Genomic DNA, 13,749 nt, shown 5'->3' with positions numbered 1-13,749 from the left:
CTATCTGTGATATGGGGATATGGTTTAATGTGTAATATTGGTACTCGACAATAACCATAACCTTAACTTCATAAATAAATAATCAAAAATAAATTGCTATAAATACTGTTGTGTTCTCAAGCTATGGTTTGTGAAACAATACATTTATAATATGCTTTCAAGTAAAATGTAATGCTGTAAAATCTTTCACTACCAGATGCAGACATGCTATAATCTGGGGGAGTCTGGTACTTTGTGAGAACATCGGTTCTAAAAAGACTTCTTCAGGTAATCAAGATCTGCATAATACTGTGAAATCACCATGAAAATGTGGAGCCCTTACAGCGTGTGTGTGTGTGTGTGTGTGAGAGTTAGTGTAGTTAGTGTATGCGTGTGTATTTGTATTTCCTCTTTAGCTGAGGCTAGTGGAGTGCATGTATTTTCCCTGTCGTTGAAATTATTGTGTTAATAGCGTCATGTACAGGCTTTTGCTTGCTTCCCTGCACACACAGCCTACACACATGTCCTGCACACACATCCTGCACACACTCCCAGCATACATATCTTGCACTCACATCCTGCACACACACTTCTTCACTGGCCAGTACAGCAGAGCAAAACAACATAAGCATCTGGAATTAAGTGCTGGTTCTCTGTTTCCCCACTCAGACACAGCTCCACAGAGACGACTGTAGCCTGTAAGCGTTCTCATTCTATTATAGAGGTATAGGGGATTCCCCAAGTCTCTCTTCAAGGAGACAAGAGTGTAAAAAATGGCACTCCTAAAGCTTTCAATAGCCAAGTCCAGGTGGATTTGTATCCTTTGCAGAAATGTCCCAGTGCTGATAGATGGATATAGCCAAGCTGAATTCTGTTAGCAAGCTGGATCTGGTACTTTCAGTCCAAGCCAAAACTATAGTTAGTTTGGTCCTTGAAAATGCAGGCAGCCCACCCAGAATAGAACTACAGTCTAGTTTTAATAAGTCTCATACTGTATTACATTTTCTCTGTATGTGAATCAGCTTTACACTAATAATGTTTCTAGTAATAAGTCATATCATATATTCAGACCCTCCTATGAATCTTGATCCTGCATATTGTTCCACTTCTCTTCTTAGATCCACATTACCACCATGTAAGCAAAAGCAGACTAGCTAGTTTCACAGTAAAGAAAGTCTCAATGTGCTGGTAATTTAGGTTGCCATCACACTCTTTTTCATAACAAAGATTTTCTAACATTTTCCAGATGCTCTGGAAGGCGAGAGTGAGCAGCTCAGGCTCCATCACTGTGTTAGATAATGTCTTGGCTCACTGAGAAGGCTTGGTTTCAGAACAATAAATAAGATCATCCTTTCAAAAGGACTCCTCAGTGCCACCTCATGATAAGAAATGTTAACTACAAATGAAAGAGAAACTGCAGGCATAGCAAAGTTAATTGAGAGGGGGCAGAGAGTTATTCATTCTGTACGTCTGTGTGTACATTAGTTTATAAATTTCTCTGAATTTGCATGTGAAACAAGGCCATTGACTAACCATGAATGCTACTAATTTCAACTAGATGTGCTCTTGGAATAGTTGTGAGAACAAGGGGTTGGCAGGCAACCATGGGACTGTAGATTTCCAAAGGGCTGAAGCAGTTACACATGATGGGATTGAGAGTGAGAAAGAGAGAGCAAGAGAGAGAGAGAGAGAGAGAGAGAGAGAGAGAGAGAGAAAGAGAGCCTGCAGAGGAGACATCAATCTTACACTGAAAGACTATCATTATTCTAATGGCTTTGTAATGTTTGCTTTCCGGGGGCCAATAATTGTTACCAAATCTGGCGCTCAAAGTGCAGGTGGACAGAGACAAGGCAAAACCAGGCCACAGTGGAAATTGCATGGGTTTGTCAGAGATTCTGCACTTTTATATGTACTTTTTTTTAGGTCAGAGACTGAAATGTTTAATAGAGACATAATTACTCCTAAATGTTATATGTTAAATAACAGCAAAATAAATAATAATAATAGTAATAATAATAATAAGCATCTTTATGAAGTACATCAAACATTACATATGTCATCACAAGTAAAGGTTTAAGAGGCTCAACCTCTCAAGGATTGATGGGATGAGTTTTAGCTGCTGTGAACATACTGACATTGGACGTACAGAACTTTGTCTATGTACGTCTGACCTTTTAGATGCAGCAGAGAGTCACATGATGTGTCAGATCTGTGTGGCTAAAAAGACTGGTTTTGGAGTTGCCCTTGGACACAGGTAAGTCAGTGATAAAGTCAATAGCCAGGTGAGACCAGGGTCTTATCGTTGTGGGTAGTGGCGGCAGCTTACCAGCAGGTGGTGTGTGAGGGATCTTGCTGCAGGCACACTTGGCGCAAGACGCCACATGCCTTACTATGTCCTTGTGCATGACTGGCCACCAGTAGCGAGCACTCAGTAGCTGCACCATATGGGTTACTCCTGGGTGGCTTGTCCAGATGGAGGTGTGTGCCCACGTGATAAGGGCTTGACAGAGGCAGAGTGGGACAAAGAGGTGGTTTAGCAGGCAGTGCAGATGCAGATTTGCTGCCTTTACCTGTCGGTCCAGGTCCCAGCTCAGTGTTTCCAGGAAACACGTGGGTGAAAGTACTGGCTCCATGCTGGTAGACTGGGCTTCTGTGTGGTGTTTCCAAGAGAGCATGTCCACACTCACGTTCCTCTCTCCTGGCCTATAAGTAACGTGAAAGTTAAACCTAGCGAAAAAAAGCGACCACCGGGCTTGCCTGGAATTGAGCCTCCTTGCGGTTGTGGTCAGTGATGACCAAAAAGGGGTGTCATGCTCCCTCTAACCAGTGCCTTCACTCCTCAAATGCTAGTTTCATGGCGAGGAGTCTCCCACACCATAGTTCCTCTCCGCAGGGCTTAGTTTTTTGAGAAATAGGCAACTGGTTTTAGCTGCTCTGCTTTGTCCTTGTGTTGGGTTAGTATCGCGCTTACCCCTATGTCCAACGCGTCTACCCCCACCACGAAATGCTTTTCCAGGTCCGGCTGCTGCAGTACCAAGGTGGTAGAGAAGGCTTCCTTCAGCTCTGAGAAGAACCTCTCTGCCTCGGGTCCCCATCTTAGCCTTTTGGTTATTCCACAGAGTAGGTCTGTAAGAAGTCTAGCCGCTGTTCTAAAGGATTTAATAAAACGACGAGAAAAGTTAGCAAATCCCAGGAAGCGCTGTAGCTCCCTGCGAGTTTGCTGTCTAGGCCAGCCCTTTACTGCTTCTACCTTGCATGGTTGCATGCGTACACTGCCCTTGCAGATTATATAACCCAGGGAACTCACCTCTTTGTGATGGAACTCGCATTTCTCCAGTTTGCAATAGAGGGGGTTCTGCAGGAAAGTGCAGAGGACAGCCCATACGTCATGCACATGTTGGCCCCAGGCAGAGGAATAGACCAGGATGTCGTCTATATATGCGACGACAGAGCTACCCAAGTATTCCAGTAGGACCTCATTGATATAGGCCTAGAAGACAGAAGGGGCAGTGGCTAGACCATACAGAAGCACCAAGTATTCATAAAGTCCTGAGGCTGTACTGAAGGCGGTTTTCCACTCATCGCTCTCCTTGCTCCGGTTGAGGTTGTATGTACTGTGGAGGTCCAACTTTGTGAATATCCGGGTCCCCTTAATTGCTCGAGCGCTGCGGGGACAAGGGGGAGGGGGTACAGATATAGCACCAACAGTTCATTGAGTCCCCGATAGTCTACATAAGGCCTCAACCCTCTGTCCTTCTTCTTACAAAGAAGACACTTACGGATGCCTGGGAGGTGGAGGTTCAGATGAAACCTTGCTGGAGGGCCTCCTTGATGTATTGCCCTATCGCTCGTTCCTACATCGGGGAGGAACTGTGCCTTCCTTCGGCATGATGGTGCAGTCCCAATCCCGATGTGAAGGCCGCTGTGTGGCTCTCGAGGGGCTAAATACCAGCACCAGGTCTCTGTATTCCTGGCTCCCAGTGAGGTCGTTTTTGACTTCAGGACTCTCAGTGGACGTGGACTCCAGAGACACCATCTTGTGGGATAGGCATTTGCCCTCGCAGGCGACCACCCACTCAAGGACACGATTCTCTGTCCACTGCATGTGGGGATTGTGTGCCTCTAGCCATAGCATAATCAGATGAGAGAGGGAAGGAAGGAGGTAAAAAGCAACACGCTCCACATTCCTCCTCAGTCTTGAGGAGAACACCAGGAGTAATATGTGTTATGAACCCCGACCCCACGGGTCCCCTGTCGAGCGCTTGCATGCTTAACGGAGTGGAAAGGGTAATGGCTCTTATTCCCAACCTCTTGGCGAACCCCCAGTCCATGACATTGCCCACTGTACCAGAGTCAACCATTGCCAACGTAGAGAGTCAATGACCCAGATGTACCACTTTCAACCACTCACCGAATTGCAGCTCTTCCCTCAGTTCCCCGGCTTGCCTTTTACCCTGGCCACACCTAGTTGCATAGGCTCCACCGGAGCTTCCGTTTTCACCACCGCTGGTCCAGTCTCTCGCTGTTGTCGCCCCCGGGGGAATTGCTGGCGTCGCTCCTGTAGGAGACGGTCATAAGTGATAGCCAGACGGACCACCTCATTCAGCGAGGTGGCCTCCTGCTTACACGCCAGTTCGACCTGTAGATATGCCCTTAGTCCATTGACAAACGCATCTACCAAGGTGGGCTCGTTCCAACGAGCTCCCGCAGCTAGCATCCGGAATTCCATGGCGTAATCTGCCACGGTACGGATTCCTTGCCTCAGTCGTAGCAAGGTGTGCCCACAAAGATGCCCCTGACATGAATGAAAAAACACAGCTTTGAGTTCTTGAATAAAACTGGAATAACTGTTCATAAGCTGGGAAGCATTGGTAACGAGAGCAGCTCCCCAGGTACAGGCTTTCCACATGAGCCGGGAGATTACAAAAGCGACCTTGGCGTGGTCGGGCAGTCAGGGTTGATATCCAAAAAAAGCTCACACTGTTCAACAAAGCCCTTACATCCTTCTGGGTCTCCGCTGTACATCTTGGGGGTAGCGATCAGGCATTTTATCCCCTTCGGTACAGGTGGGGTAACGGGAGGAGTTGCTCATTGCTCCAGACTCATAGCCAGGCAATTAACAACCTGCCCGAGGTTCAGGACAAGCAAGCATATATCCCCAATCTCCTGCTTCTGTTACTCCATTGCCGCCATCTGAGCAGCCAGCAGTTGAGCCCAGTCAGGGCTATTCACCTCGCTTCCAGGCGGCTGCACATTCTGTGACGTTTGCGGCATGAAAAAAGATAGAGGTGGGGTTGCAACAAAGTGCTCTTTATTATCCATATGTATTTAGCGATGGAAACACTAAACAAAACTCAAACAGTTGTTCTCTATGAGTGAGGCGGTTATCAGATGAGACTGGCATCTTAGGTCCGCTAATGTGCAGCCACATCTCTTTGGATCTGTGGGTTTAAATAAGCATATCATGATTAACCAACAGGTGAATTCAATTAGTACTCCAGCGATTGTGAGCGGGGCAGGTACGGGGTGTGATCCCTAGCAGGAGTGGGCGTGTCCCTCCTGCTAGCTGGCTGACCAACCGTGACAATTTATTATTAGGCAATTTAATAATTTGTCTAGACAGTATATAATCAAGCAAAAACAGATAGCAAAGAACTTGTCATGTGACTTGGTAACTTCAGATTAAGCCTGTAGTTCCTTACCAATAAATACAATCACAAGGTGAATCCAAAACCTTAGATACAAATACCAGTTTGCATAATGCTGCATGTATGCATAAAGCTGCGTGTACTAGTGCTAACCCTCTTATGGCTAAGCTCTGAAAGATGATGGTACTTTGCTTGTATTAACTAAGTGAGATATCCCTTTATAACAAATGACCAGGTAATGTTGTATAGGTAATCCATGTCTGACACCACAAAAGGAAAATACATAAATTAGGAATTTTGCGTACACAATGTCCTAGGCAAAGGTTTAGTATGAAGAATCATCATCTATTTACAGATACCTCTCTCTCTCTCTCTCTCTCTCTCTCTCTCTCTCTCTCTCTCTCTCTCTCTCTCTCTCTTGCAAAGTATGCTAACCCTTTGTGACAGTATGTGTACAGACCCTACCATCACCCACTGACCCCATTAAACTTGCATGGTCCATAAACTGCAGACAAACACATAACTTTCATTATGCAGCCACCCTGCCAATTCTTACATGACATCACTCTGGGGCAAAAGAGTTTCATGTGAATTTTAGGAGCATGCCCTGAGATGCCCCATACTTAGACATTTTTCTTTCCTCCAGAGACATTGTCTCAGTACTCTACACTACTCGTGTCTTTTGCTTTCATCCCAGATGGCTTTTTGGCGTCTGACTCTTCAAAGTGGACAAAGACAGCCACACTTCAAAAGGACAGATTCCATGGCTTTCAAAGTGTTGTAATTACCAGGGCGCGAACACACATGCTCGCCATATTGTAGCCATACAACCATTTTTAATCACTCCGCTGCAGTCAGATTGATTGTTATAACACCCACAAAGAGCAGCAATGCACCTTTAAAAGAAGAGTGTAGAGTAAAACCCTGCAGTTATTGCAATGTCACAAAAAATGGATTCCATGATGTTAGGCTTCATATAGAATGAAAATAAAAGATTGGGTGGATTTTTGCTGTAAAGATCCACTTTCACAAACATCCTGAAAGTAAGCTTTTGTAAGTATTATCTGAAATATTTTCTTTTGATCCACAACATTATTCCCATGTGGTCTGTGTTGCTCAGAGTATCTGCCTCTCGTTCACTGTGGCTTTCACTGTGAGGCAGCAGGAAAAACCTCTCAGAGCCTAGAGCACACTGAAACACAGTTAAAAACACCACCTGGGAGGAAAGGATGGAGGGAGGAGTGAGTGAGTCAGAAAAGGAGTAAGTGAGTGACTGTATGAGTGAATGAGAGGTATAACTAAATACCTCTCTCTCTCTTTTCTAAATTAGCTTTCCTCTTGTTTGTTTCTATGCTGACCTGTCTGTCTGCCTTTTTCTTTCTCCTTTTCAGTCCTCTTGTCTTTGAGAAGAAATTCCACCCAAATCAGATCCATGTACTTACGAAGCAAACTTGCAAACATCTGCATTTTCCATCAGAAGTGGTTTTCTGGTGTGTGCTTTAAAGAGGCTGGGACTGTAAAGAGCAGGAGTGGGGGTGGTTTGATAAATGCTTAAACCAGGCAAAGACAGCTCCTCGCAGCTAATCGCTGAACTGTAGAAGTGTTCATTTCTGCAGACTTCAACATACCAAACTGCTCCAAAAGCAGTGTGGATTTTTTTTTTTTTTTTAAAGTGCAAAGCACCTCTCTCCCATAAGCAATGAAACTCTGCCATAAGCAATGAATCAATGAATCAGCAGTTTGTTATAAAGCATTTGTTACTCGGGACTTACTCTGAATTAAATGGTGCACACAATTCAGATCAGTTTGTCTTAATGTACATAGTGTAAATGTTCAAGTAGAGTGATTATGAAGTCTGAAGATTCAGTATTGTTTTTGTTTAGTCTGACCATATGTGTTTGCATGAGTCAGCTCATTTCTGTTGGGTATGTGTGTGATTTATGTGAACAAAATGGCTTTCAAATCATTGCTCAGTGCTGTCCAGTTGCATGTGTAAATGTTCTTTTCTTTGGAAGTTATACATGCACTGTGCATGGAAATTCCCTTTGTCAAATTCTTTCCTTTATATGGCTGCCAGAGCCTTGCTAAAAAAAAAGTGTTTAAAACAGAGGCTTTCTAGTACCAAGTCCAAGTCTTTCCAGAGTAAAATTCTGCTCTAATCTATGATCTAGTTTGGTCTAATTAGCTTGTGAGTGGCTAATGAGTTGAAGTGACTCAACCCTCTTTTGCAAATGTGCTGTGATGATCTTTCCTAGAAGTGCATTATCTCTGTGGACACAGTTGTTTGTCTTGGGTTTCTTTAGATAAGATCTCACAAAATGTTGAGTTTGTGTCCAGTGGAAGTAAAATGAGCTTTATTTGCATTACTTCAGAATAAGTCAGAACACTGTGCCAAGCCACAGAGCATGGTTTGATTTATCCTGGACATTTTCAGATTCAGTGATGAATTAGTGAGTGATTTAAAAACATTTTATTCTTCATTTGATATTATGATTATGGATGATGAACTCCAGATACACTGAAATGGCACTTAGGGGTCCTGCAGTTGAAATCAGGACCAATTAAAATCTGTAACCTACAAGTGAAGCCCTCAAGTTCTGTTTAAATTGTGGAACTTCATATGCACAGATTGGTTGTGGAACAAGCATTACTCATATGCTGTTATATCAAGTTCTCTTACCCTTGTTTGATCAGTGACCCAAGAACGAAGTTGTTCAGTTCCAGAAATTAGGGTCTAGAGGCAATAAAGAGACCAGATCTTCCATAGTGCCTTTTCTATATAAACCAACTGACAAAGAAGGTTATTTGATTTATGTGTAGACTATTTCAAATAATCTGCAAAACAGCATGAAGCACAGTATACACCAGATTATGTGTTTAGGTACTGCTGCATTTATAAAGCAATTGTGGCCTGAAATAAATATTGAAAATATGCCAAAATGCCTCAGACTGAAAAACCATGTGTTTTCTACGAGGCATTTTTTCCTGAATCTGGCAAGAGGTGTCTGTCATGCATTATATACAAAACACTATTAATTCTGTGACATATGTAGTCTGCTGGTGATTTTTATGTTTATTAAAAGGTGCCTATGAGGAGTGCATTTGAGGGGTTGACAAAAACGGATCAAACCAGCCAAATGTAAAACCAGGATTTGACGGAAGACTACACATGACAGTGGGTGCTGATAAAAATAAGCATTTAGTGCCCCCTCGTGGCAAAGGCTTAGTTGGATTTATTTATTTTCTTCTTGATTCTGGATATTCATATATATGCATTTATGCTTATAGAATTTAGTCTTTGGAATTGTTTTTTATTATTATTTACTTGTAATGTTTAATGCCACCTTCAAACCCCTCTTAAGATGTAGGGGGAATAAAACAGTCCTGCATTTCTTATCATAATGTAGCATACGTTTCCCAAATTGTTCCAATTGTTCATACAATATTATAATCTTAGCTTCTTATCAACATGTAATTTGAGTTGCAATTAATTATAAAATAATTACGTTTGTATTGCAACAGCAGAGTCTTAAACCAGAAGTGACCGTTCATATATGTGAATATAAGCAAAGCGCCTAAAGAAGACCTAAATAAAGGTAAATGGAGTCACTATAATTACCAACATCAAGCATAGGATTAATGTTTTGGTTTTTTTCCCATTCATCTGTGTTATGTAACATCATGCCCACAGTTAATACATTTACAGTTCAAAATATCGCTTCAGAACAGGACTGAGGACATTAGTAAGAGTATATTACTAATAGTAAAAAATCTAAATTTGCTATAAAGTGATGTAGGTTGCGTTCTAAGTAAAAGAGTTTATATAATAAACATTCAGAGAAAACTATCCTATATAAAAATATAATAGTCCTACCTCTGATGATCGGTCTTCTGTGGGAGGCTAACTGATTTTCACCAACTCATAAAGTCAATGAATTCATTGCATGTTTGAATTTCGTGGCTTTTAATTGCTAAAGGTCCTCAGCAGTAAAAAATAAAAAAAATAAAATAAAAAACTTTGATACAAAGGCTAATTGCCAACAAGCTACGCACTGTGGACGGCCATCCGCCTGTATCTCACATCGTCTGTGGCCAATGACAGGGCGCGGCAGCGCTGGGTGTGAGGTAGGCCAAGAAGCTGGTCGCTGGTAAGGGGAGGGGGGTGGGGTAATCCATCCTCCCTAATGAATCTCCTGTGGTTTCCAAACCCATTAAGGTTAACGAACAGGCAAATGGCAAATCCAGCGTGTTATGTCAAGAATAACGTACAAATTGGCTCCCCCATGTTTTTGCCTGCCATCGTGTGCTAAAAAAAAAGTCAAGATGTAGGCCTGTGTATTCTCCAGGCTTTAAGAACTAGGACAAAGGTTATGCGTAAAGCTGCAGTTACATCCTCTTTAGCCACTGATGTGTGAACCTCAAGTTCAATTATGAGATATTTGACTGAGACGTCTGGTTACCTTTTGAGAGACCCAGGTTGGCTAATGTTCTTAACTCGAGTCATTCAGGTTCACAGATCGTCCCGAACTGCCCGCGGAGCAAAGACCACATAGCAGTTGCGCTTGCCACCAGAGACAAGCAGAAGCTGTCTTAATTTTTTTTTTCTCCTTTTTGATAGCAAAAGTTCTGGAGTTTGTTTTCAAAACAAAAAGCATTGTAAAAATCCCCGAATACCCCTTTAAAACCTGCGCATCATTTATTGGCCATCCAGTGGTTTCTTACCATTTTACATTGTCAAGTTTTGTCCATGTAATTTCTACAAACAAGCCAGTGTTGTAGTAAAGATTATATTGGTATAAACATTATATTGATCAGATTATATTTAAACTATATATATAAACTGTGAAACATACCATGAATCATTCCGCTGCCTTTTTGACATCAGTTGTGAAAAGTGATATATAAATAAATTTTGACTTGACTTCTAGTTTAGTCATAGTGGATGCATTGGCCCACATTACACTGATCACAGCAATTGTAAAAGTCACCCTATTAAAGGCCTTGCCTTTATGCAATATTCCTTCTTTGGATAAAGCAAATCAAATCATTATTTTCCATGTTTTGTATGATCTGTCCCTTAGACTTTTAGGTCCTTCCATTAAAAATGTATTTACCACAACACTATACACTGTCATACACTGTACGATAAATCAAATCATACAATGAATTAAATACACAATGAGAACTTAAATATTATGAGGTGGGATGGATCTATTGTGTCTTTATGAGTTATCATACAACAGAGTTATGTCCCGCTGTTAACAGAGGATTATGAGCCTGCCTCTAATACAGTAGCTGCTCTTATAGGTTCCCATAGTATCGATCCCTGCTCTCAAATTCCCTGTAGGCAAATTTGGCATCTTTCTTGCTGTGGGGGATGCGGCCAAAGGGGGCATGGTCATGGAAGCAGCTGTCAAACACCTCGTCGACGACTTTCTCCGCCTTCTCCCTGCTGATGTTCCGCACGGCGAGGATGGAACGCAGTGCCCGGCTACGCACACACTCCTGCACAGGGAAGGAGAGACAGTCAGCAGCACATAGTTCTTTTGGCCCCAAATATTAGGGTCACATAATTGCACATGTACATACCTGTCATATTACTAAATCCTTCAGTTCATATGAACATGCTGTGTACTCACATTTATACAGTAATCTACATCTGAGTGTTTATAGGTGCATGCTGATAATCTCAACATTGTAACAACAACATCCAGGTATGATGTGGGTTTTTTAACTACACAAGTAAACAGCTTTTGTCTTTCTGTATGTGTTTAATTGAGGGATAAAAGCAACGTGAAGTTGTTACCTCACAGCAATCCTAGCTACAACATCATTGTGCCCATTTAATAGTCATTCATTTCTAACTGGTAAAAACTGTAACATTATATTGTGTCAGTAACACTATATTCATCTATATAAAGGTTTTCAAATTTGGGGAACAATATAGTTAAAACATAACTATTAGGCTAGCCACCTGAATTGAAATGTAATGATGGTTGTCAAGTATTATTTATTCCTCTATTCCAAGGACTCTGAATCCTATGAAGGAATAAATTCCTTGTAAAATTTTTAAACAATTTTAATGATTATGACTTTTTTTTTTAAATTGTTAATTAAAGTACATTTATTCCTCTATTCCAAGGACTCTGAATCCTATGAAGGAATAAATTCCTTGTAAAATTTTTAAACAATTTTAATGATTATGAGTTTTTTTAAAAACATTGTTAATTAAAGTACATAAAGTATAGATACTTTACTTGATGGTGCTGATTGAGGCCAAAATTTAATCTTGACAGTTCGTTGATGAAGGAGCAGTCTCCACTGAGATTGGCTGCCCGAATCTGAGGAAATCACAACAAACACTTGGATTGCCACAGCAGTTTCGGTAGCTTGTTGCAGAAAGATTGATGCAATAAGCAGAAAAATACTCTCACAGCAGCAAGTTCCCCCTCACCTCAGAGCAGGCCAGGTGCTTCAAGTTATTGAACCAGTTCACATGTGCACGGCAATGGTCAAAGGCATGGATGAGTTCATGCGTGACCACCCTGTTCATATGAGCTTGCTGGCGAATATTGTTTTGACATAACACAATCTGCAAAAGATGGCCATGTTTTCTTAGAAGCTTCCTCAGAGCAATTAAATATCAAGATGACAACAACAATGACAAAATTATTATAATTAGTAGAAGTATAACATTGTTATAATAATGTTGGTTGGATTAGATCAGATCACATGAGTAAAAATGCAAGCTAAGAACAAAGAGTTCTTTATATATAGTTTCTTGCCCTCATTTACGAAGAAGCATTCTCCTGAACTATTATTACAAATTACAAAGTAAAAGAAAAGATTTACATGCATCATAAATCATATTGGGATAGATTTTTTTATTGTTTTTTTTTCTTTTGGAATGTAACAAATTCTCCTACTTGAGAAGTTGTGGCATCGAATCCACCACTAACAGTTCCATCACAATCTTCGCAGGAGAAATGTCTGCCTTCGTATACTGTGCTAAGGAAACACAATTCAAACCAGTGTCAGTGGGTTACCGCATTACATTCAGGAGGCTTGTAATGTGGATGGTTGAAGCAGCAAATGACTGCAATAATGGCACATACCAGCCTGAGTTCCTCATAGCTCCAAGAAGAAGCTTTGCATATGGACCTGAAGAAAAATAAAAGGCAGCAGAATGGGTGTGTAGTTCCATTTTGTGGGGCCACAAAAGTGACCACTGCCAATAGAAACTACTATATGATGTCTGGTGACATGTTCATTCAGACATGCTGTATTCTGTTTCCGATGTCATGTTTATTCAGACATGCTATATTCTATGTCTATATTCTTCTGTATTCTTTCTTATTTTATATTTCAGAGCAGCTTATCTCTTTCTTTGAATTGTTTAAAACAAGTGATCTTGAAATGTAATTGTTCTTCAAGGGCAGATCTATATGAATGCATGTCTGGAAAAGGCCAGCTTGGCTTGGCTGAAGGTTAGCTGCCCTCCAATTGTTAATCATTGCTTCTCCATTAAGAGAAATGCTCTTCCTTAAAATAGACAGTCATAATAATAAATAAACATTCAATACTCTATATGCAATCTGTTTTTGGACACTAATTGTATCAGCCACAACGTGGATAACAGAATCTTCGCAAGAGTTGGTGCTCTTGAAAAACGCATATTGACAGGTGTGTTATTTATACAACGTTGGAAACACTGCCATCTTTCCTCAATCAAATGTGCCAGCTAGTTAGCTAATGCAAACATAGTAAGAAACAACTAGCCAGCTAGCTAGCAAATTCGCTTACTTGTCTGTATTGCAAACTGCAGCATAATATGACATTTATGGTTGAAAGTAAACAGGCTTTCTCCAATGGACCCTTTCTTGTATTTGCTTTTCTTTCTTTCCGGGAATAAGTTGTAGCCATAATCCTCGTCTTGTTCTTTCGTTTGATCCATCAGTTCATTTAATGTTCGCTGATATCGGAGATTTATCAGTTGTGAGCTTGAAGAGAGGTCATTTTCGGTTCTGCAGTCACGTGAAGAGGTGAAAGGTAAAAGGTGAAATGGCGTTAGAAGCCAGAGAGCTTTGAGGGAAGAGGCTAAAGTGAGCGCTAGTTTACAATG

General features: G+C 41.3%; 1 protein-coding gene across 1 annotated transcript; it reads right to left on the bottom strand.

Moving 5' to 3' along the window:
• Nucleotides 1–10,304: 10,304 nt before the first annotated feature.
• Nucleotides 10,305–13,684, bottom strand: atp23 (ATP23 metallopeptidase and ATP synthase assembly factor homolog). Its single transcript, XM_027023015.3, has 6 exons — nt 13,431–13,684; nt 12,743–12,788; nt 12,554–12,635; nt 12,082–12,219; nt 11,885–11,968; nt 10,305–11,132 (listed from the first exon to the last, which is right to left on the bottom strand). Exons 1-6 carry the CDS (start codon nt 13,579–13,581, stop codon nt 10,929–10,931), a joined length of 705 nt encoding a protein of 234 aa, XP_026878816.2. The 5' UTR covers nt 13,582–13,684; the 3' UTR covers nt 10,305–10,928.
• Between the last annotated feature and the right edge of the window lie 65 nt (nt 13,685–13,749).

This window comes from Electrophorus electricus, chromosome 4 (genome assembly GCF_041902795.1).
Source record: "Electrophorus electricus isolate QZ-2024a chromosome 4, ASM4190279v1, whole genome shotgun sequence".
In the NCBI taxonomy this organism is placed as follows: Eukaryota; Metazoa; Chordata; class Actinopteri; order Gymnotiformes; family Gymnotidae; genus Electrophorus; species Electrophorus electricus.
This window is presented reverse-complemented; position numbering and strand designations above follow the sequence as displayed.

Excerpts from the sequence above, each read along its gene's own strand:
- atp23 (XM_027023015.3), bottom strand. The coding sequence starts at position 13,581 with ATGGATCAAACGAAAGAACAAGACGAGGATTATGGCTACAACTTATTC. Across the intron at positions 12,789-13,430 it reads GCAGTTTGCAATACAGACAA|GTCCATATGCAAAGCTTCTT; the intron begins GTAAGCGAATTT and ends ATTTTTCTTCAG. Across the intron at positions 11,133-11,884 it reads GCCTCAATCAGCACCATCAA|GAGTGTGTGCGTAGCCGGGC; the intron begins GTAAAGTATCTA and ends TTCCCTGTGCAG.